This window comes from Oryctolagus cuniculus, chromosome 17, assembly GCF_964237555.1.
Source record: "Oryctolagus cuniculus chromosome 17, mOryCun1.1, whole genome shotgun sequence".
NCBI lineage: Eukaryota > Metazoa > Chordata > Mammalia > Lagomorpha > Leporidae > Oryctolagus > Oryctolagus cuniculus.
In genome coordinates this window covers 61493312-61519638 of record NC_091448.1, presented here as the reverse complement: position 1 = coordinate 61519638, position 26327 = coordinate 61493312, and the positions used below count along the sequence as shown (strand labels likewise).

The window sequence follows — 26327 nt, the reverse complement described above, 5'->3', positions numbered from 1 at the left end:
CAGAGTTTAACCACAGTGTCTGAGCTCTAGTTAATTGCAAGAGGCTCTGTAACCAATTAACCAATTAAGCTGTCTCCACACCGCACTTCTGTTTCCCATAAATGCTGTCAGATCGTGTTATTGGAGAGAATTCTCCGAATTTGCTTCAGGTCTGGGGACTGCCTGCTGCACACATTGCCTTTGTTTTGCTTCATTCTGTCTTGTTTATAATTGCTCAAGTAAACGCTGTTGCATTTGATTAGTTTAAGATTTTTCCTTTTAAGAAGTAATAGTGAGCGCTGTTCTTGGCACTGGATGGGGATTGCCTAATCCTCACCACGCCCCTGGGAAGTAGGCAGCGTTACTATCCCCATTTAACAGCGGCGGGGACGGCGGCACAGACAGGCGAGGCCATTGGCTTGAGGTCACTCAGTGAACAGGAAGAGTTGTGGATCTGAACGCAGGTGGCTTGGCTGCAGAACCCAGAGGGCAACATGCACTCCGAACACAGGCGCTTGGTTCCCGCCACCACGGGCTTATTATCTAACAACTCAGGAGAGAAGGGACCCAAGCCAGAGCCTTCTCACTTCGCCTTTGAGTATGCCATTTCTTTATCCACTCAACAAACGTCTTCTCCTTACTCCCAGTACACTGGCAATTCCCTGCCTAAGGCCAGCGTTTGCCACTCCTTAGGGGCAGATACTATAGCCCTGGCAGTAGCATGGAGTATATTGCACATAGTAGGTGCTCAAGAAATGCTTCATGAGTGAATGTATCAGGCCTGACAGTCGCTGAATGTGCAGCAGTGAGAGACACAGACCCTGCCCACTGAGACTTACGGCCCAGAAGAGCGGGCCAGGTGGGCAAAGCCAAGGGGGCCTGCCCGCAGCCAGACGCTGCCAGACCGTAGTTTGTGAACAGTGGATATGGCCTTGAAGGTAGGCGGGAGCCAGACTTGGAATTCCTTTCCTATTCCAGGTGAAAAATTTGGTCTTTGCCCTGAGGCCACTGGAGGCTCAAACAGGGGGTGACAGTCAGAGCAGCTGCCTAGGCCGACTGGCCCGGTGATAAACGGAGGGCAGATGGGAGAGGGACCGGAAGAAAGGGGATGCATTGCAGAGGCAGGAGCAGCGAGCAGCCACAGTGAGGGCAGGCAGAGAGCAGGCTCCGTGGGCACGTGGAGGGAAGGGTGGGCTTCCAGGCCTGAGGAAGCGGGGGAGTCTCAGGGCAGTGGGGGCCAAGACAGGGGTTTGAGGAAGGCAGGCGGGCTGGGGGGAGGAGAAACAAAGGCTGCCCAGTTGGGCCAGGGAGCTGTGGGAGGAGGAAGGAGGGGGCTGAGGTGGCCAGAGCGCGGGAGGAGGGCCGGGGAGGGGGCTGGAGAGGGGCCCTGGCTTGAGCTGGGGCAGACAGAGCAGTTGGCCGCCGGCAGCCCTGTGCTCATGGCTCAGAAATGTCCCAGGCCTGCCAGGAGACAGCCTGGCCCTTGCTGCCCCCGGCCCCCACCGGCCCCAGGCAGACTCCCACATCAGGAGCCCTGAAGCTGTTCCCCCCTCCACCGCAATCCCAGGGCCCCCAGAACCCAGGCACACCTCCGCCCAGCCTCCTCCTCTGGCCTCCCCTTTGATAGCTGATGAAACACAGGCCAAAGTAGGACAGGGAGAGACCAGCCCTCTGCAGGGGGCCCATCAGGAAGCGGGGTGCTGGGCTGGCTAGAGGTACCAGGGGCCCCCCGGGTCCAGCAGGCAGGCGGCGGGAGTGAGGGCCAGGGAACAGGGGAGCCAGCAGGGAGTTAACCGTCTGGTCTGCAGGGCTCTGCCCCACAGGCCTAATGAGACCCAGGTGGTCGCCTGGCCCCTGACAGTGAAAGCTGACGCCTTGTAGTGTGGGGAAGGGGGAGGGGGGTTTTGCCGCTTCAGGGGGCGGGGCTGAGGCGGCTGGCCAGGGGCCCAGCACATAACTCTGGCCCGTTGCAGTCCGGCACCCGCAGACACCCAGCTGCTCTGAGCCGAACTGCCAGCATGAAGGTAGTGTGGCCCGGGGAGGGGGACTCACAGCACGCGCCCTGGGGGGAGGCCCCTTGCCAGGGAGGCGGCTGTGACTCCTTAAGCTCCTAGGGTGTCCAGTCTGTCCCAGGGAGTGGGGTTCCTTGGGAGGGAAAGGCTTGGGGCCGGTTGGCCTGTGCGGGAGACAGATGCAAAGGAACAGGCGGTCTGGGGCCAGGGCCGGTGCCACGCTGACCTTGCTCTTGCCACCAGGCTCTCCTGGCCTTGCTGCCACCGCTGCTGCTGCTGCTGCTCTCGGCACCCCCCTGCGCCCCCCAGATCTCTGGGATCCGGGGAGATGGTGAGTAGCCCCGTGTTCATAGAAGCAGAGCCGGGCTGGCCTGTGCCGGGCCCAGGCTGAGGCTGTAGAACTGGCCCTCCCCTTCTTGAAGGGGCAGGTGGATGAAATGCATCTCTGGGGCATCCCCTGCCCCTTGAAGAAATCACCCCATTTCTGGGGAGTGCTCTGTGCCACCCCCTCCTCCCCCGGGACTGAGGCAAACTGAGGGGTGCCATGTGCACTGCGCCTGAACCCCTCGCCTCACTGTCCCGGCGCCCCCACCCCAGCTCTGGAGAGGGCGTGCCTTCAGCAGCCGCTGGACTGTGATGACATCTACGCCCAGGGCTACCAGACGGACGGCGTGTACCTCATCTACCCCTCGGGCCCCAGCGTGCCCGTGCCTGTCTTCTGTGACATGACCACCGAGGGCGGCAAGTGGACGGTGAGTGGGAGTGGGCCAGCGGGCCAGGCCTGGTTCTAGTCCTAGCTGTGTGACCCTGATTTGCCTCACTCTCTTCACCTTTGAAACGCAGTAACTAGGTGATCCATACAGCAGCTGTCCCAAGTGCCTAGGTAGGTTAATACACGCAGCCCTCATTGATCTCGGGCTGGTCACACGGCCTGTACCAGGTCTCCCCTTCAGGCACTCTCCTTTCCTGCCTCTCCACAGTACCTCCTGCGTGTGAGAACCCAGGGGGGTGCTGGCACCCAGCTGCTCCGTGAGGGGCCTCAGACCAGCATGCACCTGGCGTTGGCTCAGTCCTTTACCAGACTGGCCTCTGCAGCACAGGGTCCTTGACCACGCAGTCTCCCGTTCCCCTCTGGTCCAGGTTTTCCAGAAGAGATTCAATGGCTCCGTGAGCTTCTTCCGGGGCTGGAATGACTACAAGCTGGGCTTTGGCCGGGCTGACGGGGAGTACTGGCTGGGTAAGGTGGGGCCGGGTGGCCTGGGTGGGGGCTGCCTGAAGCCAGGTCCTTGCTGAGCAGGCTGCCTCCTCCTCCTCCCCCCGCCCCAGGGCTGCAGAACCTGCACCTCCTGACGCTGAAGCAGAAGTACGAGCTGCGGGTGGACTTGGAAGACTTCGAGAACAACACGGCCTTTGCCAAGTACGTGGACTTCTCCATCTCCCCCAACGCAGTGAGCGCGGAGGAAGACGGCTACACTCTCTACGTGGCAGGCTTCGAGGACGGCGGGGCAGGTACCCACTGCTGGCTTTTGGAAGGGTTGCAGGGGGGCTGGCCCTGCTCAGTCGGCCCCTGACCCCCTTCAGGCCCCTCCTTCAACCCTCCTGGGCTTGGACGCATCACAGCTGGCTCCAGACCAGCTGAGCCCAGCTCGGGCCTCAGCCTGGAGAGCAGCCGGGCTGGCCGGGCTCCAGGCCACTCTGCAGAGGCACAGCTGTTTCTGCTACAAGAGCTTGTCCACCCGCCGTGCGGCTCAGCAAGGGTGCCCGGGGCTGCCTCGCGGTGTCCCATCAGCCCAGGCCGCGTGGGACTCCGCTCCCCACCTCAGCAGCCCCTCCCCTCCCTTCCCCTCTGCCAGGCGACTCCCTGTCCTACCACAGTGGCCAGAAATTCTCCACCTTCGACCGGGACCAGGACCTCTTTGTGCAGAACTGCGCGGCCCTCTCCTCGGGTGCCTTCTGGTTCCGCAGCTGCCACTTCGCCAACCTCAATGGCTTCTACCTGGGTGGCTCCCACCTCTCCTACGCCAACGGCATCAACTGGGCCCAGTGGAAGGGTTTTTACTACTCCCTCAAACGCACGGAGATGAAAATCCGCCGGACCTGACAGGCTGGTCCTGTCAGGCCCCACCTCCCCTGGCCACCCTGGGCGCGCTCCCTCCCCTGCTGCCTCCCAGCTTCTCACACAGCCACAGCTGATCTGTCACCCACCTCCAAGCTGGTGCCGCTCGCCTCCACCTGAGCCCACACTGCCAGCAGCTCCCCACCCATTCTCAGAGGCACAGCCGTCCTGGCCGGGGCCGAGCCCCCACGAGACTTGCGTTACCTCTCAGCTGTCCCAACAGCCCAGAGCCAGGAGCCACCCTCCCCGCCATAGGCTGTCTGAGGCGACCCCGGCATGGTGGTCCCTGCTGCACCCCCGCCTCCCTCGGGCTGTTCTGAGTCTCTCCTGTCCGTGGCCGCCCTCCCAACTCATGCCCCTGAGGGACACAGCAGGGACCCCCAGCCCCACCTCACGTCATACTCAGCTTCCCCCCTGCCTGCCCCAGCCCCCAAGCTTGATGCCACAGCTACTGCATGCCTCCCCCTTGCCCCCCTGCCCACCCAGAACAGCCACAGCTGAGGTAGATGTGGACACAAGGTTCCCCACCCAGCCCCCAAGCTGGCGTCTGATCGTGGGAGGGGCAGAGGACGACCTCGGTGGGGCCGGAACAGGTGAGGAGTGGTCTCAATAAACCTTTGGGACCTGAATGAACCGGATTCCCGCACACAGATGTATTTGCTTGGCTCTCAATGTGCGCACCCGGCTGCTCCGTGTTCTACTGCCGGTACCCTCCCCCAACTCCAAGAATGACACCTAGAGTCAGGGGCTGGAGGTAACCTTCTATTTCACAGGCCTCACTCTGACGGCAAAAAGACTGCAATAACATAATAATAACGACGACAACAATAATAATAATAAAAATACAATACTGAAAAGGATCACTCAGGGAGCCGGGGTTTCATGATCCAGTTATGGCTCGGTGGCAGCTCAAGTGGCGGCTTAAGGCTGAGGGTGGGTCTGAGATGAACCTGCAGAGTTGATCCAAGCGGAGCCCCACCTGCTGGGCCAGGGCTGCGGCCCTGGAGCTGGCTCTGCCCCGCAGCAAGGCCCAGCGCGTGCGCTCAGGGCTCCTGGAGGTCAGCCAAGTCAGCCAGCAGCATCGGGGAGTCCATCTGGATCTCCCGCTGCAGGGACTCGATGTCGGCAGGGTTTATGCCGTGGCCCTCCAGCCAGTCCGCGAGCAAGGAGGCCGACAGGGAGGCCGAGTCTGCCTGGCTGCAAGGAGAGGACACAGGGCAAAGGGGTGCTGTTAGCCTAGGCCATCTTCTCCCCTATCCCACAGACAAAGGCCTCCTGCACCACGGCCCCTCCCCAAGCCCCATTCCAGGAGCTCGCTCCAGCCCTCTTACCCGTCCTGGGGCCCGTCAGCCACACCCATGTCAAAAGACTGGTTTAGGAATTCCTCCAGGTCAAAGCCAACACCGTAGCCGGCCCCGCTGCCCTTTGGAGTGCCTGAGAACACGGGGGGCAGAGGGTCCTCCACCTGCAGGGGGTAGCAACAGGTCACAACGAAGGCACCAGCAGCCACAGACGGATGCTGACTGCTCCGCCTGGATAGCGCCACAGCAAATGCCAGTCTCATCAGCGAGCCCCGGCTGGGCCCTCTCCAGCCAGGACCTTATCGATGTCCCAACAACCTCCTCACTGGCACTGTGCTCCTTCTACGAGCTGGGCACGAGCTGAGAGAAAGCCCCATCTCTGGGCAGTCCTCAAGGAACACGGACGCCTTCCAGAACCCACACCCCCAGGCTCAGATCCGGGTGTCCCCGCAGCCTGGGCCCTTCCTCTCACCTGCGACTTGGACAGCTGCTGGGTCACTAGGTTGACGTCGGGCGACTCTGATGTAGAAGGGGGAGGGGCAGCCCGGGGGTCTGGAGGAGGAGGGGCGGCTGGGAAGTAAGGCAGCACTCCCGGGGCACTGGGGCCTGGCAACCCAGCAGGTGTCACAAGTGACTGGGGAGCCACGAGGCTGCTGGAGGTGGCAGTCTGGAGTGCAGCTGGGACAGGGGCAGGCACAGGAGGGCCAGCAGGGTGGGGACCAGGGCCAGGGGGTGGGCAGGCAGGCTGGGGGACAGGAGCGGGGCTGGAGCCTGAGGGCTGCAATGGGGGGCCAGCAGGCTGGGCTACAGGGCCAGGGGGAGGACTGGCAGGCTGGGCTGGGGGAGGCGTCGGTACGGGAGCAGGGGCTGGGACCACAGTGGGTGCTGGGGCAGGGACCGCGGCCGGGGGCCGGGCCATGCGAGTCCAGCGCTCCAGCAGACTGCGGTCATTGTCACTGAGCACCAGCCCGGCCAGAGGGTCAGTCGAGGGGCCCCCGAGGGCCCCCACAGCCCGCTCCTTCCGTTCCCGCTCCTGCCGCCGCTTCTCCCGCTCCTTGGCACGCTCTTGCCGCCGCCGCCGCTTCTCCTCCCGTTCCCGCTGGCGCTCCTGGGCTGTCACCGGCTTTCGAGGCTCAGGAGCTTCCAGGGGGACGCTGGGCCCATCTGCAGGGAAGTTGGGCAGGGGGCAGGGTGAGAGCCTGCAGCCCGGCTCGGGGAAGAGACCCCCCCGCCACCACCCCATTCCTCGGCCAGATGCTGGGTCCACAAGTCACCTCGGAGGCGGCTCCGCAGGGACTTGAGCAGGGCGGCTTTGAGAGCGGCCTTGGTGTTGTCTGAGATGGCGCCCTCTCTCTTCGGTGGGGCGGGTTCGCTGGCTGCTGGGGGTGGCTGCAGGGTCAGATCAATGGTGTCAGGTGCAGGGCCAGGGCACGGCGGTGGGACGGGTGGGGGCGACTCCATGGCACAGTCCCCGCTGGGTGCCCAGGGACTGGGCATCTCAACGTCTGGGCAGCCAGGCTCGCTGGCCACAGGCTGCAGGGAAGGCTGGAAACGGATCTGCTGGCGGATGCCCTCTCGCCGGGCATGGAAGTCCTCGATCTCAGCCACAATGGCCTCCTTAATGCGCTCCCGGGTGAGGGCCTCACGGTCAAAGGCAAAGTCAAAGGGCGGGGCACAGTCAGGCTCATCATCAGGGTCATGGTACTTGGCCAGGAAGGGATGGCGCAGGGCGGCGGCGGCTGAGATGCGGGCACTGGGCTCGAAACGCAGCATGCGGCCCAGCAGGGAGAGGGCCTGACGGTCAGCACCCGGGTACACGGTCTCCCAGGGCACAGGCTGGCGTGGCGGCAGGCTCTGGATATAGGCCCGCACCCTCTCGGCCCCCACAGCCTGAACCACGGCCGGCGACGGGGTGCCCAGCACCGTCATGATCAGCTGTAGCTGATGCACATAGTTTTTGCCTGGGAAGAGCTGGCGCCGGGCCAGCATCTCGCCAAAGATGCAGCCCACGGACCAGAGGTCGATAGCCTGGGTGTACTCGTGCAGGGAGAGCATGAGCTCGGGGGCCCGGTACCAGCGGGTGGCCACGTACTCGGTCATGAAGTACTGGTGCTCGGCGGGAGACGTGCACAGGCCACGGGCCATACCAAAGTCCCCGATCTTGAGCTCGCAGTTCTCGTTCACCAGCAGGTTGGAGGGCTTGAGGTCACGGTGGATGACCTGGGCCGAGTGCATGTACTTGAGGCCCCGCAGCAGCTGGTAGAGGAAGTAGCGCACGTGCTCCAGCGTGAGCGGCTGCGAAGAGTGGATGATCTGGTGCAGGTCGCTCTCCATCAGGTCTAGGACCACGTAGCTGGAAGGGGGACAGGGGAGAGGCCTGGGCTCCGTATTCCAGGGCTAAGAACCATCCTCACAGTGCCCTCCTGGCCTTGCCCTGGGACCCTGACGGCACAGCACTGAATTCCAGATTCTTTCCAGACCTAGTTTCCTTACCACATACAAGATGGGGCTGGCCTGCACCAGGGCTGGCCGAAAGGTTCAGTTTGGTGGCTAACTCTGCTGTTGGGCTGCTCGAAGGACTATGATGAAAACTGTGAAGGCATACCCGTTTTCTCTAGAGAAGGGTTCTGTGATCAATTAGTGATGTCTGCTGTGGGAGTAGGAGGGTGCAATAGCAGCATCAACGTTCTACATTGGCCAGCTTATACACTGAGAGTCTATGAAACTGTAAGGCCTCTACTCTTCCTGAGGAGTAACAGCTGGCCCTGGCAACGCCCTAAGGCAGCACTGGCCTTGCGATTATGGAAATTTTCCCAGCTGCCTTTCCTAGCTTCAGCGATAGGAGCCCCAGCCCTTGCTACAAGTCCTAACTGTGCCTCCCTCTCCCATCACGCTGCTTACACGGATTTGAACTCGCCATAGGGCACCGTGGGCCTCAGGATATCCTTGATGGCAATGATGTTGTCGTGTTTGAAGTGTTTGAGGATCTTCAGCTCCCTGAGGGTCCGTTTGGCATTGGTCACCACGTCGAAAGCATTAGGGATCTTCTTGATGGCTACCTGCTGGCCTGGGGGGCAGGGCAAAGGCTGTCACCACAGGGTCTCTTAGAGCAGCCACTTCCAGGATGCAAACAACTACAGCTCCCACACACTGGGCACCTACAGGCTACCGAGCCTGGTGCTAACTAAGCACTTCAACCACACTGCTGCTACCCTATGAGGTAGGTACTACCGGCTCAACGTTACAGACGAGGGAACCCGGCGCGGTCATCTGTGAGAAGCTGCACAGCCAGTTAGCAAGAGAGCCTCCCAGACCTAGCCCATCCCGCCACCACTCCCTGGTGCCAGGCTCTGGCCCCAGAGCCCAGCAGCCTGGTGGGATGGCAAAACAAAACCAAACAAAAAACGGCTAGGCCAGAGTTGCAAGGAGTCCTGCCTCACTGGGAGCCTGGGCACCTAGAGATCTCTGGATCGGAACCACACCTCACAGCCCGGCTGGCTAAGGCAGGGTTTCTCACTCCGAATCTGACAAGGACAGTGACCCAGGAGACGCACCGGTGAGGCGGCGGCGGGCGGATGACACCACCCCGTAGGCCCCGTTGCCGATCGTCTCGATGATCTCGTACTCGTCGCCCACGTCGAAGGTCACGTCGAAGGAACGGGCCTTGAGCAGGGCCAGGTTCTTGGCGGCGACCGAGGCGGCGGTGTGGACGGGTTCAGCCTTCACCGACCCGGGGGGCTCCCCAGAGCCATCCTCGCCATCTTCCTCTTTAAGGGGCTCGGCCATGGTCCTCTGTGTGGAGACGCCGGTGATGAAGAGGGCCCACCCCCAGCCCCCATCCCGGGGGTCTCAGTTTCCCCTTCTGTGGGTTGGGGAGGGGGCACCAGGGAAATTTCCAAGTTTCCAAAACCAGCCACTTGGCGAATGGGAGCGGCTGGCCCGCTGGAGACACCCGACGCTGGGAGCCGCCGCCCCGGGCCTGGGTCCGGGTGGGGGTCGGGGTCGCGGGTGGGGGAGGGAGCGGCGCGGCGCAGTCCAGGAAGAAAGGGCGGGCGGGGCCCTCGGGTTCCTCGGGGCCACACTCACTGACCGGCGCCTCCTCAGGGATCCTGGAAGTCCCAGCGCTCGCCGGCGTCCTCGGCCCCGGCTAGAGGAGGGGGCTCCGGGAACCGCACTCCCGCCCGTCCGAGGCCCGCGGCCACCTCCTCAGCGCCGCGCGCTGCCCAGCCCGGACCCCACCGCCCCGCCTCCCGAGACCACGCTCCCTCCCGCCGCCGGCCAATCGGCGAGCGGCCCCTGCGGAGGTTCCCACCCCTTTTACCTGCTGAGCCCAATCAGGGCGCATCGGCCTAGGAAACCGTACCTCCGCCCGCCGGGGTCCGGCTCGCCGGCGGGAGCCGCCGCCCTGAGGGCGCTCGGCGCTCCGGAGGGGTGCGCCGGCCGCCGGGCGCAGTCCCCTGCACGCATGCGCACCGGCAGCCCCGGGCGCCGCGAGAATAGGAGGCAACGCCCCTGCACGTCGGCCCGCGCGCGTCCCCATCCATCGGCTCCTGCGGTCAATCACGGCTCGTCCCGCGATTGTGGGGAACAGCCGGGCACTCGGGGCGAGCTGAGAGGCCTGGGGTTGTTACCTTGGAGACTGGCTCCCGCAATACCCCTCCTTGGGCCCCTCTTCCTTAACGGGTCCCCATTTTCTCGGTTCTGGGAGCTCTGGGAAAGCATCGTTCGCGGGAAAGGGCGAGCAGGCACGTCCAACCATAGAGACCTGGGTCCTCCGGGATTCTAGAGCGTCCGGCCTCGGAGCTGCCGCTGACTTCCGGCGGCCGGTCTTCTCGCACACTTCCGGCGCTCGCTGGTAGTTTGCTGGTCCGGCGTCTGCCCTCCGCAGTGGCTCTGTCCCGCGGCTCCGGCGTTTCGGGCTGCGACAGAGTGGAAGGAGGCAGCGGGCCCTTCTGTGGAGTCCGCGAGTCGGCAGCACTCTGACTGGAACGCCATTCCTCGCGTAGTCGAGTGTCGAGCCCCGCCCTGCGACGCCAGGGCGGCGAGGGCTGGAGGTAAGAGCGGCGAGGAAGAAGCGGCTTTGTGGTGGAGACTCCGGCGGTGACTGTTTCCGTGGAGGAATGAAGGCCCTGCAGGCGGAGCCACGGTGTGGAGCTGGGACATTCGGGCGAGTTTGCCCTGCACCAGGCCCGGCGGATGGGAAGACGGGGAGAGCGGGAGGGAACCCGGTCGTCAGGAGTCCCGGAGTGCCAGGTTGACCGTTTCGGCAGAGTTCAAAGGTCGTTTATTTTGCATGGATTTCACACTTTTTTGAGGGGGGAGGGCCAGCGTTGTGGCTTAACGAATGCAGCCTCGGCCGGCAGCCCGCGCTGGGGCGCCTGCTCGAGCCGCCCCACTTCCGATCCGGCTTCCTGCCCCCGTGCTGCGTGGTCCCTGGGAGGTGGCCCCTGCCCTCCGCGGCGGACACGGGGGTGGAGTTGCCGGTTCCCGGCTCGGCCTGGCACAGCCCTGGCTGTGGCCACCATTGGGAAGGGAGCCGTTACGTGTGAGATCTCTCTCCGGTTCGCCGCTCTCTAGTTACGCCTTTCAGGCACCTAAGTAAATCTCTTTTTAAAAAAAGTTTTTGATTCTGCTTTCCACAGTGCGTGCGGTACCTTTATATGTATATCTAGTAGTTAGATAGGTAGCGATCGTATGAACCAACTGAGTTGGGGTTGAAGTCTAAATTTGTTTGGTTTCCCTGGCAGCATAACAAAGCCAAATTATCTCACGTGATTTGCACTGAGCATTAATAAGGCAACCAACCGTACTCTTGAGAAACGGGGTTTCCTGTTACTGAGATATGGAAGTGTTTGAGGGGAATTTTTTTTTTTTTACACAGATTTATTTGTTTTATTCGAAAGGCAGAACCAGAGAAAGAGGGAGAGACAGATCTGTCTGCTGGCTCACTCCCCCTGTGGCCGCAATGGCCGGAGCTGGACCAGGCCGAGCCAGGAGCTTCTTCCAGGTCTCGCACGCAGGTGCAGGGGCTCAAGCACTTGTGCCATCTTCTGCTTTCCAGACGCTTCAGCAGGGAGCTGGATCGGAAGTGGAGCAGCTGGGACTTGAACCAGTGTCCATACGGGATGCCAGCACTGCAGGCCACGGCTTAACCACAGCGCCGGCCCCAGGGGCCTTTCTAGAGATGAAATCCATGCAGCGTGAGGCCCTGTGTCAGCTCTCAGTGTAAGCAGAGGTCACACAGAGGCCGGAACATGAAACACATGATTTTCTAGGGACCCACTGTACTCTGTCTGGTGGTCCTATTTGAATCAGGAATAAAATATCAGAAGAGACTAATGCACTGTGTATCCTTTAAATACTTCAAAAATATTCCATCCAGTCAGGTTATTCGCTGCAGACAATTCACTATCCCCTGGTTAAAAAGACTGATTCTCTTACTTTTTGTCTGAATTACTGTGCTGCTGCTCCCACAGCAGCGGCTCTGTCTTGGAGAAGTCATCAGTTATCCCTTTCTGGTCAAATCCAGCCTTTTGACCCTTGCCCTCTCGAACTCTCTGTTGCATCTGACACAACTGACCACTTGTTTAAAAACGGAAAGGGTGGAATCACATTTTCTTGTGGTTCGAGACTTTGGTAAAGAAACGTTTAAGTGAAAAATCTTGGTCCCGCCTCCTGGTGGCCACTAGAGGAAAGTGACTCAGACAGTCCCAGGTCCCATCAGGACAGGGCTGCGTTCTGCGAATCACACTGGGAGGCGGTGTTGGCATTGTGAGAACTTACCTGCTGCGCCCTGCACACACCTGTGGGCATTTGTAACGGTGGTGTTTGCGTAGCACAACCTATCTAAGCGTGGGGAAGCACCGTGAAATATAGACGAGAATAAATAGTGCTTCTGTGGAGGGCACTCACCACGAATGGGGCTTGCGGGACCGGAAGTTGTTCTGGGTGAGTCGGGGTCAGTGCAGGGTGACTGCAGGCCCAAGACATGACTGCACCCCAGGTAGGTTTCATCTATACCAAGGCCACATGGGATTTATTTTTAAAAAGTTTTTCCCTTTTTAATTTTTTAAGGATCTGAGAGGTAGAGTTACAGAGAGATGGAGAGAAAGGTCTTCCATCCACTGGTTGGTTCCTACTTTACCCACTGTGCCCCAGTGTCAGCCTAAAGAGAGGACATTTTATTTTTTAAAGATGTTATTTATTTATTTGAGAGGTAGAGTTACAGGCAGGGAGGGAGGGAGAAAGAGAGAGAGAGCTCTTCCATCTGCTGGCTCATCCCCAAATGGCCACAACAGCCAGGGCTGGGCCAGGCTGAAGCCAGGAGCCAGGTACTCCATCCAGGTCTCAACGCGGATGGCAGGGGCCCAGGTATCTGGGCCATCTGCTGCCTCCCGGTGTGTTAGCCAGGAGCTGCATCAGAACTGGAGCAGCCGGGGCTCTAGCCAGTGCTCCAGTCTCCAATATGGGGTGTTGGTGTCGCAGAACTCCATGCCGGCCCGTGGGGCATCTAGCCTCGTTTCCAGGTCATGTCCCATTGGACAGGCCCAGCCTAGGGGAAGAGTGTGCTGATTGGCCAAACCCCAGTCACCTGTGCTCTGCTCTGGCCATGTGTGGATGGGGCCCATTTTCCCAAGGAAGCCTGGGAGGTAGGGACAGTGGGCGGCCGAGGGGCCGATGAGAAGAACAGCAGTGTCCTGCACAGTCATGCTCCTGTGCCGGTGGGGTGGGGTGGGGGTAGTCAGAGGAGCAGAGGGGGCTACACAGGGGACGCCACGCTCCTGACATCGCTGCCTCGGAAACAGTGTGGTTTGACTCCTGCTGCGCCCCGGCAAGCCCACAGTGTCCTCGGCTGACTGCTGTGGCTGGGCTCCTAACTGGGCAGTCCCAGCCCACCTGATGCGGGAGGCCTGCGCTGGGCACTCAGAAGTCAGGAAGGGCTTCCGGAAGTGACGTGGGAAGAGGACATCAGGGACAGGTGTGAGCCAGCCAGGCAGGCAGGGGAGGCTCCGAGCAGAGGAGCGGCACGGCCAGGGTCAACAGGCTGACAGCGGGAGAGGGGTCACAGAGACACGGGGCCAGAGGCAGGTGGGGACCGACCATGCGAGACCCTAGGATGGAGGTCGTGGGCGGTTTCTTCGTCTGTGAAGCGGGGTGTGCAGATGCCCGTGGGGTTGTTGGGTGGAGCTGAGACATCACATCCACAGAGCACCTGGCACAGGGCCCGGCCCTTCTGTCACTGCCAGCACTACCTCCCCGTGACCGCAGACGTTTCCACCCTCACCTTTCCCAGCGGGGCAGTCGGCACACATCCGTGTCCCCGTGAAGGGGGTCGGGGCTGAGGCTGGCCACCTCCGTGTCCAGGAGTCCCCTCGTTCACACACCCAGCCCTTCTCGCCCTCCTCTGCAGGACCCCTTCTTCCCCCACTCCCAGCACACACACACTGACAAACCTGCCGAGAGCTGCGGAGGCACACCCAGGGACACAGAGCCAGGTGACAAGCTACCGCCGCCCACACTGGGGCGCGTGGATGCTGAGACATCCCCCCGCAGGACACGCAGCACCTGCACAGCCACCCTCCGCCCCAGTGCTTCCTCGTGGGCTCTGTCTGCCTCTGCAGAGTGGCCCAGGGATGCTTTCTCCCCGGCGTGTCCCGAGGATTCTGGCTGGAAGCGCCTTCCACACCGGGGAGCGGGGAGGGGATGGGCACAGGCCTGCTGTGTGGGCTGGGGCTCACAGACTCCGAGCGTGGTCAAGCTGATGGCACAAGGGCCTCAGGGACTGCGGCCTGGGGCCCGGCACCAAGGCAGTGTGGCCGCTGGGCATTGGCCTGTGGACAGCAGGAGCCGGGCCTGACACCCACGCAGCCTTGGCTCTGCTCAGCAGCAGTATTCGCTTGCAGGTCTCCCAGCGGGAAAGGGGCTTTCACTACGCCACCCTGTGAGCTGAATGTGGTTTGGGCGGAGGGACCAGCAGGAAGCAGCATCCGGAAGTGACTGTCCCTGGTTTCCAGAGGCCAGGGCCGCGTGGTGATCTCAGCCCTGTTCTGACGCTGAGCACAGCCTGGCCAACCACTGACCTGGGCAGGGGAAGTCGGCCGCCCATCCCGCCAGTGCCTGGGTGTCTGTCCTCGCGCTGTAGTCCTGAGAGAGCCCAGAAGCTGAGCAGACACTGAGGTTGACAGTTGCCCAGCCCGGAACATCCCCTGAATGCCTACGCTCACCCTGGGTGTGGGGGTGCAGACTCATATCTGCTCTCTGTCCCTGGAAAGGTCGCAGTCTGTGAGGGAGACAGACGCCACGAATGTCGGGAGATGGCAGCCACACGCCCCTGCTCCTGGCCTCCGCCCTTCCCTGGGTTTTTGGTATCTCCAAGGCTGGGCCCCTACTCCCTGCCAGCCACACTGCCCCTGCCCTCCATGGTCCCGGACACCTCCCTCTGTGCATGGGGGGAAGGGGCAGCTTTGTGGTGCAGTGGATTAAGCTGCCGCATGTGATTCCAGCATCCCATACGAGCACCAGTTCAAGTGCCAACTGCTCCACTTCCAGTCCAGCACCCTGCGAATGCCCTGGGAAAGCAGCGGAAGATGGTCCAAGTACTCATGTCCCTGCCACCCAACGTGGGGGACCCGGATGAAGTTCCAGACTCCTGGCTTTGGCTTGGCCCAGCCCCAGCCATTGTGGCCATTTGGGGAATGAACCAGCGGATCTCTCTCTCTCTCTCTCTCTCTGCCTTTCAAATAAATAAAAATTAAAAAAAAAAAAATCAGGTCATGTCTTCACAATAGTGTACACATCCCATGGAATAAGGCCTGTCACCGAGGCCAGCAAGGCCCTCCTCCTGACACTGAACGGGGATGGAGGAGGGGTCAGTGCGCGGCGGCAGCTTGTTTGTTTGGTTTCCCGTGAGATCCCCCCCCACCGATCTGCATGGGAAGCCTGTGGGAAACGGCTGAAGAGCACGGAGCCCCACGAGCAGTTGGGGTGGGGGAGGTAGAGGTTCTGTTCCGAACCTCCCAGGAGGAGTCCTTGCCCAGGACTGGGTGGGCGGGGTCCAGTGATGAGCCTTCCAGACCTGACCATGAGCATCTACGTTCTCCTACTGGCACCTGCCTCTAGGGTTTCCAGGTGAAGCACAGAATACACAATTAGATTTTAATTTCAGCTAACACTGAATAATTATTTCAGAAACATCAGAGTCGGCACTGTGGTGTAGCAGGTTAAGCCTCTGCCTGAAGCGCTGGCATCCCATGTGGGCATCTGTTCAAGTCCCAGCTGCCCCACTTCTGACCCAGCTCTCTGCTGTGGCTTGGGAAAGCAGTGGATAATGGCCCAAGTACTTGGGCCCCTGCACCCGTGTGGGAGAAATGGAAGAAGCTCCTGGCTTCGGATTGGCCCAGCTCTGGCTGTTGTGGCCATGTGGGGAGTGAACCAGCTGATGGAAGACCTCTTTCTCCTGCCCCCCCCCCCGACTCTGCCTTTCAAAAAATGACAAAGGAGCTGGACTCCAACCACATTGTCTTCACCGTTGAGGCCGTCGCTGCCATGTACTGACCTCTGCCAGGAGGAGGGTCTTATGATCCCCACTTTTCTAGAAACTGACAGAGAGGGTGAAGCAGTCGCCCCAAGGTCACAGCTTGGAGGGCCAGAGTCTGGACAGCTCCCTCTGCTGGCTGGCTCCTGGTAACTGCTGCTCCACCACTACCTCCCTTGAACCTCAGGGGCAAAGAGGGTATGCGCACCCCACCCCCGAGGTAGGGACTGCAGAGGCAGCCCAGGCAACGCCCCCTTCCTAATGAAGATCTGGAAGGGGGCACGTGGGGTTCTTGCTGTGGATGGCAGTGGGCTGTGCTCTCTGCCTCCCCTGAGACAGGAGGCAGAGCAGGGGTCCCCGCAGGGGACGAGACCCTGAGAGGAGAATCCGGGAGCAGCACGCCCACCCTACCCCTGGAGTCTGAGCTCAAGCCCTGCCACAGCTGCCTCCTCTTCCCCCAGCCACCTCCCCCTTGCCTGGTGACGTGGGCCTGGTGGGCATCCTGGGGACAGGGCACTGGGATGGCTAAATTTCCTGGGTTGACACAGAGGAGGTCAGACGCAGCACCATGCGGATGCCAGCCCTGCTGCTATTTGGTAAAGAGCTGGGGGCAGAGAGGAAGAGAGGCTCTCTTAAAGTGATCCCAGTCCCGGGTTGCAGCCACAGGAACCTGGGTCCCCAGCCTGCAGAGTGGGGAGCCCCATGGGATCTGGGGTCAGCCTTTGAAAATCCCAACGGTGGAGCAGTTGGGGGGCTCCCCTTCAGGAGGTCTGGCTGCCTTAGTAGCTTTACTCAGAGGAAGACTTCTCAAGTGGGCTCAGACAGCTGAATGGGAGCTCTCGGGGTGGGGAAGGTAGGGGCTGCTGTGCCAGGTAGCAGAGGAACAGCACGTGCAAACCTGGACGCATGCAGACGTGAGCACTGCCCCCCTCCACGACTTCCAGTGAGAAGCCACGGATGCAGTGCGTCTCGGCATTCCCAGTCCCGTGCCTGATGTGTATAACCACACGTCACTGACACAGCAACCCTCCGGGGGTGACAAGAACACGGACGCTGGGAGGTTGAGTGACTTCCCCCGGGTCACACAGTATTCCACCGCAACTGTGGAGCTGGGGCCCTAGGTCACAGAGCTGAGCTCAGCCTAGGAACGGCCTGTGGCTGGACCCTTGGGAGGGTTAAGACGGCTGTGGAGGAGCTGCCCCTGGCCCTGGCACCACTGGCCAGGCCCGCAGCTCCCTGCGGCCCTGTGCAGCCTGTCTCCCTAGCCTCTGGGCTGCCTTTTCCCGCCCCTTAGCAGCTCTGCTGAGCTCAAGGGTTTGCAGCTGATTTTGGAAAGCTGGGCGCAGAAGCCTGGGCTGGCTGAGGGCGGCATGGGGCCCTACAAGGATGGTAGTTCCTAGTCCCTGAGCCCCGGAGAACAGCCTCCCTGGCCAGCTGCTCTCCAGCACGCGACAGGAGCCTGCGGGGGACAGGGGTGGCTGCTGACACTGCTAGGCCGGAGTCCGCCCCCAGCACTACCCCGCCCTGACGGCACCGTCTCACCCACCTCGTGGGCCCTCCCCAAGCCCAGTGGGTCCCAGATCCCACTGTGCCGGAAACTTCTTCGAGGGAAGCACCAGAGAGGTGGGCAGGGGACGAGTGAGGTGGGAGCAGGGAGTGTAGAGGGAGGCTGGGAGAGCCCTGGCACAGATGCACCCCACAGCAGCCTGGGCGGAGGGCCTCTTCCACCCCTCTGCAGACCCCTGCACCCCGCTGGCTCACCTGAACTGGGGTGAGCATTCCCGCAGGCCCCGAGCAGCCCCTGACACCCCCTCCCTGGAAGTTCCTCCCAATGCCACTGGACTTGGCCGCTAGCCCTGGTCGCCCTTTGCCCACACTTGGGCTTGTTGGTCCCTGGGGGCCACCCCCGAGCTCCCGGCCCCTTGATGTCCTGTTTGATGTGGGTTGGAAACTGCTAGGAGCCCCCAGCCGTTTGCAGGCGTGCCCGATCACAGGAGGAAAGAGGAGGGTGGGGCCGGCGGGAGAGCGCATTTGAACTGGACAGAATGGGGTGAGGGGTGGAGGGAGGCCCTGGCCCGTGCTCCCAGTGCTGTGCTCCGGCCCCCAGCCCTTCGGGCCAGCTCAACGAGCAATTCTCAGTGAGCGTGAAGAGGAAGCGGACCCGCGTGGCAACAGAAGCTGTGGCCTGCCGGGTCAGCCGGGGACTGACTCCCCTTTGAACAAGCGGCCCCGACAACGCCATGGCTCTGGCCAGCGAGTCCCCCAGCCCCGAGCGAGCGTGGGGCGGCGGGAGTGCCAGAGGCTACCCCTCCGTGGGCCTCAGTTTCCCCACTCCCACGGAGCAGCAGTGCCTTCGATGCGTGGATTCTCGAGGTCCCCAAGTTTAACAAGCTCCGGGCCAAGGCTCTCCGAAGTCCCCAAGGCGCTGCTGGGCCCCAGCTGGGGGGACCCTCCCGGCCCCCCGGCCCGGCTCTCCGTCGTCTCCCGGCAGGGCCGCACGACATCTAGTGGCCGGGGGAGTGGGGTACTTATTTAACACTTGCTTATCCTCAAGACCCGGCTCTTTCCCGCCTCCGCACTCCGCTGGAGGGGGGGGGGGCAGGGCCGAGTCGGAGTGAACGCACGTCCCCTAAGGCGGTAACCTGATCGATGGCCGAGCTGGGCGCCCCAAGGCCTGGAAGGACCAGGGTGCCACCGAGGAGCCGCGCCCCATTTGGCCCGGCCCCCGGGCTGCTCCCGCCCCCGCTGATTGCGCCTGCGCGCTGCCACTCACTCGCTGGCTTCCGCGAAGGCGGTGCTGGCAGGAAGCGTGTCCCGCGCGCCACGCCGTCAGTATCCACGGCAACCGCGGCGCCTCTTAGATCCCGCGCGCGCGTGGACCGAGTGGGTCTCCCCCGGCCATGGCGGCTGCGAGTCCCAGCGTCTTCCTGCTCATGGTCAACGGGCAGGTGGAGAGCGCCCAGGTGAGCAGCCGTGGACCCCAGAGGCGCTGCGCTCGCTCAGGCGAGGGGAGGGGATCCGGCGCTGGAGAGGCGTGGCGCGAGGCTGCCGCCGCACGAGGCGCGGACTCGGGCCCGAGGGTCGCGTCGCCTTGGTGGGGGCACCGCGGGAGTCTCCCGGGGGCGTAAAGGCGCGGAGCGGGGCTCGCGGGACCCCCGAGCTCGGGCTGGGAGCGGGATGCTTTGCTCACTGGGCGGAGTGACCAGGGAGGGCGGGGCTGGGTCCCGCCGAGCTCCCCGCCTCGCCCCACCATAAGGGACCGCCTACTACAGGTAAATAAACAGGCGTCCCCCAGCCCCCACCAGGCTGCCCCTTTCTCCAGGGACAGTGACCCAGGCTCTGCTGTCCAGGCCTGCCTCAGCCCGGGCTGTCCACGGGCACAGGCTCCCGGCCCCAGCCCCCGCCGGGGCTGGCCCCACTGCACCGCCAGGTCCCCCGCCGACCGCCCCGTGTGCTCTCTCTCCACAGTTTCCGGAGTATGACGACCTGTACTGTAAGTACTGCTTTGTGTACGGCCAGGACTGGGCCCCCACTGCGGTAAGCTGGGCTCCGGGGTGACGGGCGGGCTCTCTGCGGGCGGCCCCCACACCCTGCTACTCCCCTTCAGAGAGGGCCAGAGCAGGAGTGTGTTCCTGGGGGAGGTGAAGTCGGGCCCCTTGGTCCCCCCGGGCGTGTCCTTAGTGACATCATCGAGTCTCCCTTGAGGAACCAAGAGGAAGCCTGGGGCCGGGTGAGCGGCCGGGGGAGGCCTGCGGGAGGGTGGCTTTGGAGAGGAGACCCGAAGGCGGTGAGGGAACGAACCGTGGAGGAATCTGTAGGCAGAAGGAGCAGGGTGTGCAAAGGCCCTGGGGCACGTCTGAGGAACAGTGAGGAGGCTAGCTCGGCCAGGGAACGGAGCGAGCGAGAAGAGTCGCCAGAGAGGAAGCCAGGAGGCCTAGGGGGCAGATTCTGTAAGACTTGGTAGGGCAGAGTAAGGACCAGGGCCTTCACTCAGGGAGGTAGTCCCCCACCAGAGAGCTGTGAACCCACAAGAGAGGGATCTGAGCCCTCTGGGGGCCGGCGCTCTGGCGTAGCAGGTGAAGCGTCCACCTGCAGCACCAGCATGCCCTATGAGTGACACTGTGTCCCGGCTGCTCCTCTTCCCATCCGGCTCTCTGCTGTGGCCTGGGAAAGCAGTGGAGGATGGCTCAAGTACATGGGCCCCTGCACCAGCATGGGAGACCCAGAGGAAGCTCCTGGCTCCTGGCTTCAGATCAGCCCAGCTCCAGCCGTTGCTGCCATCTGGGGCGTGAACCAACAGACAGAAGCCCTCTCTCTCTCCCTCTCCCTCTCCCTCTCTCTCCCCCTCTCTCCCCCTCTCTCCCCTCTCTCCCCCTCTCCCGCTCTCCCCCTCTCCCCCTCTCCCCCTCTCCCTCTCTCCCTCTCTCCCTCCCTCCTTGTCTGTCTGTAACTCTGCTTTCCCCAGTAGATAAATAAATAGCCAACCCCTCGCCCGGCTTCTCTGCTGAGGGCCGGCTGTGTGGGGGCAAGGGTGGGCACAGCAGGACGGGCACTGTTACAGCGACACGGGCGAGAGAGGGCAGAGGCCGAGCTCTGGTGCTCTGTGCCGGGCAGGTGTGACCGGGCGGGTGACCAGGTGAGGGCGCTTCCCAGCAGCTTCTGCGGGCAGCACCCGCCCCAGGTGGCCGCTCTTCCCTCCTGCTGCCTGCGGGGAGGGGCGGGTGGTGGCTGGGCAGCCTGCAGCCGACTCCAGCGTCGTCGTCCTTGTCCCCACAGGGGCTGGAGGAGGGGATCTCACAGATCACGTGCAAGAGCCAGGACGTGCGGCAGGCGCTGGTGTGGAACTTCCCCATCGACGTCACGTTTAAGAGCACCAACCCCTTCGGCTGTGAGTGCAGGGACCTGTGGGGCTGGCGGGGGGCGGGCACGGGCCCTGCGCCGTCCTGCCTGGCACCGTCCACGCTCACGTGGGCACTGCCCGTCGCTCCCATGTGCTCCCTCCCCTGGCCCGGGTCACCTGCAGGCAGTGCAGAGGGGGTCAGGGCAGCTCTGGCCCCAGCGGCTCTCAGCTTCCCTCCTGGGCTCATGTCGGGCTCCCGGGGGCGGCAGGGGGCCAGCTGGAGGGCAGACTCACAGGCTGAGGATGGGGCGGGGGGGGTGGTGAAATGGAAGTCCAGAGTCCTGGGAGACTGCACCCAGGGCCCCAGAACCTGAGGCTGGAGCCGAGCGGGGAGGGGAGGGGAGCTTCAAAGGGCTGCCCTGGGAGGAAGGGGGTGGAGTCCCAGGCCCCTGACAGTCCTAGCCCTGGATTTGGGGCTTAAGCTCCAAGACTGTTAGGGTCCAGACACCTGACAAAAGCAAATAAGAAGCGTTTTTTGGGGACAGCACCTTGGGCATAGCCATTAAGATGTGGCCTGGGAGGCCCAAGACCCAAGGCCTGTGGGTGAGGTTATAAACTATGAAAACGGCCCTTGGGTGAGAAAGGTTCCCCCAGCCCTGTTTTGTTTTATTTGCAAGAGTGAGAGAGAGAGAGGTCTTCCATCTGCTGGTTCACTCCCCAAATGGCTGCAACAACCAGAGCTGAGCCAAGCGGGGAGCTGGATCGGAAGTGGAGCAGTCAGGATTCGAACTGGCACCATGCGGAATGCCGGCGCTGCAGGCCAGGACTTTAACCTGCTGCGCCACAGCGCCGGCCTTGACTAGCCCGTTTTAAAGGAAGGTGCCTGGAAGTGCTTTGCTCTGACACCTCTCCCGAGTGCAGCGCGGGCGCCCCAGTCCCCTGAGCTGCGACCGCCTCCATCAGAAAGCAAGCGCCCAGTGAGCCAGGACTGAACCTCTGCCCCTGTCTCCCAGGGACAGAGGACAGCCGTGGCGGGGGCGGGGCGATGCAGAGGGGCTGGCTGGGTGCCACGGCGGGCCCAGGAATACCAGGGTGCAGTCAGTTCCCACGTGCACTCCTGCTCGCTCGCCCGCCCGCCAGCCCGCCATCCCCAGCCTGCAGCTCAGCTGGACGCCCCGCCCCTCTGCTGCCCCCCGCCTTGTCCTCCCCCAGGGCCACAGATGGTGCTCAGCGTGTACGGTCCGGATGTGTTCGGGAACGACGTGGTCCGGGGCTACGGGGCCGTGCATGTCCCCTTCTCCCCTGGCCGGTAGGTCCCTGCACTGCCCCTGGCTGCTGGGCAGATGTCGCCTCCAGTTCTGTTTGGGCCTCCGGCTGGGAAGTCTCTGGGGCTCCCAGGGGCCTGGGCAGAGCTCAGCACAGAGGGTGAGGGGTGCAGCCCTTACTGTGGGTGGGGGGCCCACGCGTGTGGGTGCCGAGGCTCGCACTGAAGCTGGGCAGGGGGCAGGCCCGGAAGGACTCGGGGAGGCTGGGCCTGGGCCGTGTGCTCGCTGCAGGCTCCCACGGGGCCATCCTGTGGCAGCTCAGCACCATCCGTGTGCACACGTGTGTTCCAGGTACAGAAAGACCATCCCCATGTTCGTCCCAGAGTCCACATCCAAACTGCAGAAGTTCACCAGGTGAGTGTCCTGCCCGTGTGCCCCCAAGTCGCCCCTCCCGCTCTGGTGGCAGACGGCGTCACACGCCATGCTTGGGATGCACCTGGGCCTCACCTAAACGGGTCCCGTGGAGCCGCTCCAAGTCTGTCTGGGATGGAGCAGGGGAGAAACGCGGACGGGCACGGAGCCACCGCAAAATGCTGGTTCACTTCCCAGATGGCCACCACAGCTGGGGCTGGGCCAGGCCTAAGCCAGGAGCTTCATCCGGGTCTTCTGTACGGGTGGAGGGGCCCAAGCACCTGGGCCATCGTCCGCTGTCAGGCCCATCAGCAGGGAGTGGATGGGAAGTGGAGCAGCTGGGACTTGCCCGCAGTGGGGACCTTTGATCCACTGGTCACCAGACGTCTTTACCCATGGGCACCTCCGGGAGGAGGTGACACTTAAGCAGAAACAAGAGCAGAGGTAAGTGGCCACCAGGGAAAAATGTGGAAGAACATCCAGGCACTGGAGCTGGCGTTGTGGTGCAGTGGGGTGAGCAGCCAGCAGTGCCGGCATCCCGTATGGGCACCAGTTCGAGTCCTGGCTGCGTCACTTTCGATCCGGCTCCTTGCTGATGCACCTGGGAAAGCAGCAGAAGATGGCCCAAGTGCTTGGGCCCCTGCACCTGCATGGGAGACCCGGAAGAAGCTCCTGGCTCCTGGCTTCAGCCTGGTTTAGCCTTAGCCATTGTGGCCATATTGGGAGTGAACCAGTGGATGGGACATCTCTGCCTATCTCTGTAACTCTGCTTTTCAAATAAATCAATCTTGGGAAAAAAAAATCCAGGCACAGTGAACAGCTGAGCCCTTGCAGGTCAACGTGGCTGGGAAGCAGTGAGCCAGGGTGGAGGAGGGGATGCGTCAGGGGAAGGCCCAGGGCACAGACATCCTAGAGGACGGATGGCCTGGGCTCTGTGGCGCAGTGGGCAGCCAGCTGCCCACCAGCCGGCTCAGGCTGTTGGGGCCATGCCCTGTGGGTGCAGGGACAGCATCAAACCTCAGAGCCACGGTGCCTCACCGAGTGAGGCCTGTGGTGGGAGTGACCGCGGGTCCACTGGCCTCTGTCCTAGGACTGGGGTGCCCACCACCGCAGGAGCCCTTCTAGGAGGCCACCAGGTGGGAAGGGGCTCCCTAGCCAGATGTCCTGTGCCAGGGTCACCTAGAGGTGGCACCTCCCACCCCCTGGGCTTTCCAGGGTGCAGTGGGGGTGACATGAGCAGGCTTGGCTGTGGCGGGAGTGTGGGAGCAGGTGCGAGCCCAGAGCATGAGGCCGGACGGCTGGAAAAACCACAGGTTTCCTGTGCTGGTGGGAGTAGCCCAGCGCGGGGGGCCGTCTCCAGCCCCTTGCTCCGGCTCTTCACGGCCAAGGTGATGTGTACTTGGGTCACTAGTGGGGGTGTCCAGAGAGGCCTGCCCGAGCAGACGAGCCGTCCCGCTCCCTCCATCCCTGCCCCCCACCGCCTCCCCGTCCATGGGCCCGCACATAACCATCGTCCCCGTAGTGTCTTGCAGCCACCAGGGTAACTTCCACAACCTTGATGGCTTAAAGCAGCCATGTACCTCCCCCCCGCGCTGAAAGCCCGGAGTCGGGAATGGCCCGTGGGCAGGCTCGGGGGCGCCTCCAGCTCCTGGGGGCTTCCAGCCTCCTCCGCTTGTGGCTGAGTTGCCCCCATACGGCCTCCTGGTCACACGGCCTCCCTCTGTGGGCCTCGGAGCTCCCTCTAACGAGGACACTTGGGTCTCAACTAGATCCAGAACAACCTAGAACAATCTACACCTCAGCACCTCCCACCCCACCTGCGAGACCCTTGCCCCAAGTATGGGCACATCCACTGTCCCCGAGGATGAGGGAGGGTGCAGGCCACGCCCCCTCTCCCTGTTGGAAACTGCTGGGTATGGCTGGTCAGTAAGCTGGACAGGCCTGGTCCCAAGCTGTAGGCTCGTGGGCGGTGCCCTGCTTCCCGTTCCGTTGACAGAGTGACCTTTCAGCCAGTGGGAGGAGGTGGGGTCACCTTGGCCCCCTTGCCACCCCCCTGGCCACCCCCTCATCGTGCCCCCTTGCATCCTCAGTGAGTGCGGCGGGAGAGGACAGTGTGGGGTGGGGAGGGAAGCCCTACAGGTCTGCCCTGGCTGCGACCTGGCAGAGTGGGCGGGGCAGGAGGTGGAGTTGGTTGTAGGTTCTGCTCACCCGGCTCCCCCCCTCCCCCCGTGTTCCCAGCTGGTTCATGGGACGGCGGCCCGAGTACACGGACCCCAAGGTGGTGGCGCAGGGAGAAGGCCGGGAAGGTAAAGCCCGTGGGAGGGGAGGGCCAGGCACTGCCCCATCCTCCAGAAGGGACCACGGAGGCTGAGCCCCACTGATGCTGTCCTTCTGTCCCCAGTGACCCGCGTCCGCTCCCAGGGCTTTGTCACCGTCGTCTTCAATGTGGTGACCAAGGACATGAGGAAGCTGGGCTACGACACGGGGCCCACGGACACCCAGGCCACCTGGGGAACCAGCCCCGCGCAGGGCCTGCCCCACTGAGGGCCCTGGTGTTGGGGGCAGAACTGTTTTGTAAAATAAAGTCACTTTGCGGGAGTGCTGGCGCCACCTTGTCCCCTCAGCCCTCCTCCCCAGCGCAGGGTGGGGACCCAGGCCTGCAGGCTGAGCTGCCGCCCAGTGCTGGTTCCGCTGGCACGCCCACTGTCTCCCTCTGAAGCGTGGGGCACCAGGAAGAAGCCCCGTGCTCCGTGACCACCTTGCAGCCCTGGTCTGGGAAAAGCTTTCTCGCCTTCTGTTCCCACCATCACCTTCTGCACCCCAGGGCCGGTGGGCCCGTGTGCTCCGCTTCTCCCGGCTGTCAGACCCACGGGGGGCTCCTGCTGCCTGCCTCCTGTAGGATCCTGCCCCTGCAGGGACCCCTGGGAGAGACATCTGTCCCCACCCAAAACCTCCTTCCTGTGAGTGCTCCTCAGCCGAGACGTGGGCCACCCTCGCCTCAGGTTTAGTGGTCTGGGTTCTGACGTGGCCAGGTGGTTACACAGCAAAGCTGAACGTGACAGGGAGCCCCCACGCCCACTGCCTGGGCTCCTGGGTCCACAGGTTCTCCACTTGTGGATTCAACCCCACAAGCTGGCTGTTAGCGGCCCCGGAAGCTATCCCCCCCCCATCCCATGTGGCCACCAGTTCCAGTGCTGCTGCTCCGCTTCTGAGCCAGCTCCCTGCTGACGCACCTGGGAAAGCAGAAGATAAAGGCCCAAGTGACTGAATCCCTGCACCCATGTGGGAGACCCGGATGGAGATCCTGACTGCTGGCTTCAGCCTGGCCCAGCCCTGGCTGTTGCAGCCAACTTGGGGAGTGAACCACAGGGTGGAAGATCTCTGTCTCTTCCCCCTCTCTGTAACTCTTAGCTTTCAAATAAATAAACCTTTTTAAAAAACTGCATTGCTGGCCGGCGCCGCGGCTCACTAGGTTAATCCTCCTCCTGTGGCACCGGCACACCAGGTTCTAGTCTTGGTTGGGGCGCCGGATTCTGTCCCGGTTGCCCCTCTTCCAGGCCAGCTCTCTGCGGTGGCCAGGGAGTGCAGTGGAGGATGGCCCAGGTGCTTGGGCCCTGCACCCCATGGGAGACCAGGAGAAGCACCTGGCTCCTGCCTTCGGATCAGCGCGGTGTGCCGGCCATTGGAGGGTGAACCAACGGCAAAGGAAGACCTTTCTCTCTGTCTCTCCCACTGTCCACTTTGCCTGTCAAAAAAAAGAAAAAAAAAAAAAAAAAAAAACCAACAACCTGCAGTGCTCTCTGCTATGGCCTGGGAAAGCAGTAGAAGACGGCCCGAGTGCTTACACGCTGACGGTGGGCAGGGGTGTC

At 62.8% G+C, this 26327-nt stretch overlaps 3 protein-coding genes and 1 long non-coding RNA gene across 10 annotated transcripts; 3 read left to right on the top strand and 1 right to left on the bottom strand.

The window, feature by feature from the left end:
* The first annotated feature begins 1553 nt into the window (after positions 1-1553).
* MFAP4 (microfibril associated protein 4) lies at positions 1554-4745 on the top strand. Its single transcript, XM_002722656.5, has 7 exons — positions 1554-1694; positions 1953-2003; positions 2235-2322; positions 2589-2743; positions 3132-3228; positions 3318-3500; positions 3845-4745. Exons 2-7 carry the CDS (start codon positions 1998-2000, stop codon positions 4090-4092), a joined length of 777 nt encoding a protein of 258 aa, XP_002722702.1. The 5' UTR covers positions 1554-1694; positions 1953-1997; the 3' UTR covers positions 4093-4745.
* Positions 4746-4856: 111 nt separating this feature from the next.
* Positions 4857-11474, bottom strand: MAPK7 (mitogen-activated protein kinase 7). Of its 4 annotated transcripts, none has more exons than XM_008250339.4 (7): positions 9730-11474; positions 8963-9200; positions 8310-8475; positions 6683-7761; positions 5881-6572; positions 5439-5572; positions 4857-5304 (listed from the first exon to the last, which is right to left on the bottom strand). In XM_008250339.4, exons 1-7 carry the CDS (start codon positions 9946-9948, stop codon positions 5151-5153), a joined length of 2682 nt encoding a protein of 893 aa, XP_008248561.2. In that variant the 5' UTR covers positions 9949-11474; the 3' UTR covers positions 4857-5150. The 4 variants fall into 4 exon arrangements, with proteins under 4 accessions (XP_008248561.2, XP_069917627.1, XP_008248562.1 ...); XM_070061526.1 differs by having other exon boundaries at positions 9772-11474; XM_008250340.4 differs by having other exon boundaries at positions 10040-10244.
* LOC138846240 (uncharacterized) lies at positions 10547-11747 on the top strand. Its single transcript, XR_011383711.1, has 2 exons — positions 10547-10687; positions 11470-11747. It is a non-coding gene; the product is annotated as an uncharacterized lncRNA (long non-coding RNA).
* Positions 11748-18714: 6967 nt separating this feature from the next.
* On the top strand, positions 18715-25898 carry B9D1 (B9 domain containing 1). 4 transcript variants are annotated; one of them, XM_008250338.4, is made up of 7 exons: positions 18715-18905; positions 19411-19479; positions 20719-20830; positions 21995-22091; positions 22399-22461; positions 24697-24764; positions 24860-25056. In XM_008250338.4, exons 1-7 carry the CDS (start codon positions 18843-18845, stop codon positions 25000-25002), a joined length of 615 nt encoding a protein of 204 aa, XP_008248560.2. In that variant the 5' UTR covers positions 18715-18842; the 3' UTR covers positions 25003-25056. The 4 variants fall into 4 exon arrangements, with proteins under 4 accessions (XP_008248560.2, XP_069917636.1, XP_051680424.1 ...); XM_051824464.2 differs by having other exon boundaries at positions 18773-18905; positions 19411-19435; XM_070061535.1 differs by lacking the exon at positions 24697-24764 and having other exon boundaries at positions 18750-18905; positions 24860-25898.
* The last annotated feature ends 429 nt before the right edge of the window (positions 25899-26327 follow it).

Coding starts and splice junctions, on each gene's coding strand:
- MFAP4 (XM_002722656.5), top strand. Junction 2,744..3,131: donor CCGAGGGCGGCAAGTGGACG/GTGAGTGGGAGT, acceptor CCTCTGGTCCAG/GTTTTCCAGAAGAGATTCAA. Junction 3,229..3,317: donor TGACGGGGAGTACTGGCTGG/GTAAGGTGGGGC, acceptor CCCCCGCCCCAG/GGCTGCAGAACCTGCACCTC.
- MAPK7 (XM_008250339.4), bottom strand. CDS start 9,948: ATGGGGACGCGCGCGGGCCGACGTGCAGGGGCGTTGCCTCCTATTCTC. Junction 9,201..9,729: donor GCCCTGATTGGGCTCAGCAG/GTAAAAGGGGTG, acceptor GTCTCCACACAG/AGGACCATGGCCGAGCCCCT. Junction 6,573..6,682: donor CCTGCGGAGCCGCCTCCGAG/GTGACTTGTGGA, acceptor ACTTCCCTGCAG/ATGGGCCCAGCGTCCCCCTG.
- B9D1 (XM_070061535.1), top strand. CDS start 18,843: ATGGCGGCTGCGAGTCCCAGCGTCTTCCTGCTCATGGTCAACGGGCAG. Junction 19,480..20,718: donor AGGACTGGGCCCCCACTGCG/GTAAGCTGGGCT, acceptor TTGTCCCCACAG/GGGCTGGAGGAGGGGATCTC. Junction 22,092..22,398: donor GTCCCCTTCTCCCCTGGCCG/GTAGGTCCCTGC, acceptor CGTGTGTTCCAG/GTACAGAAAGACCATCCCCA.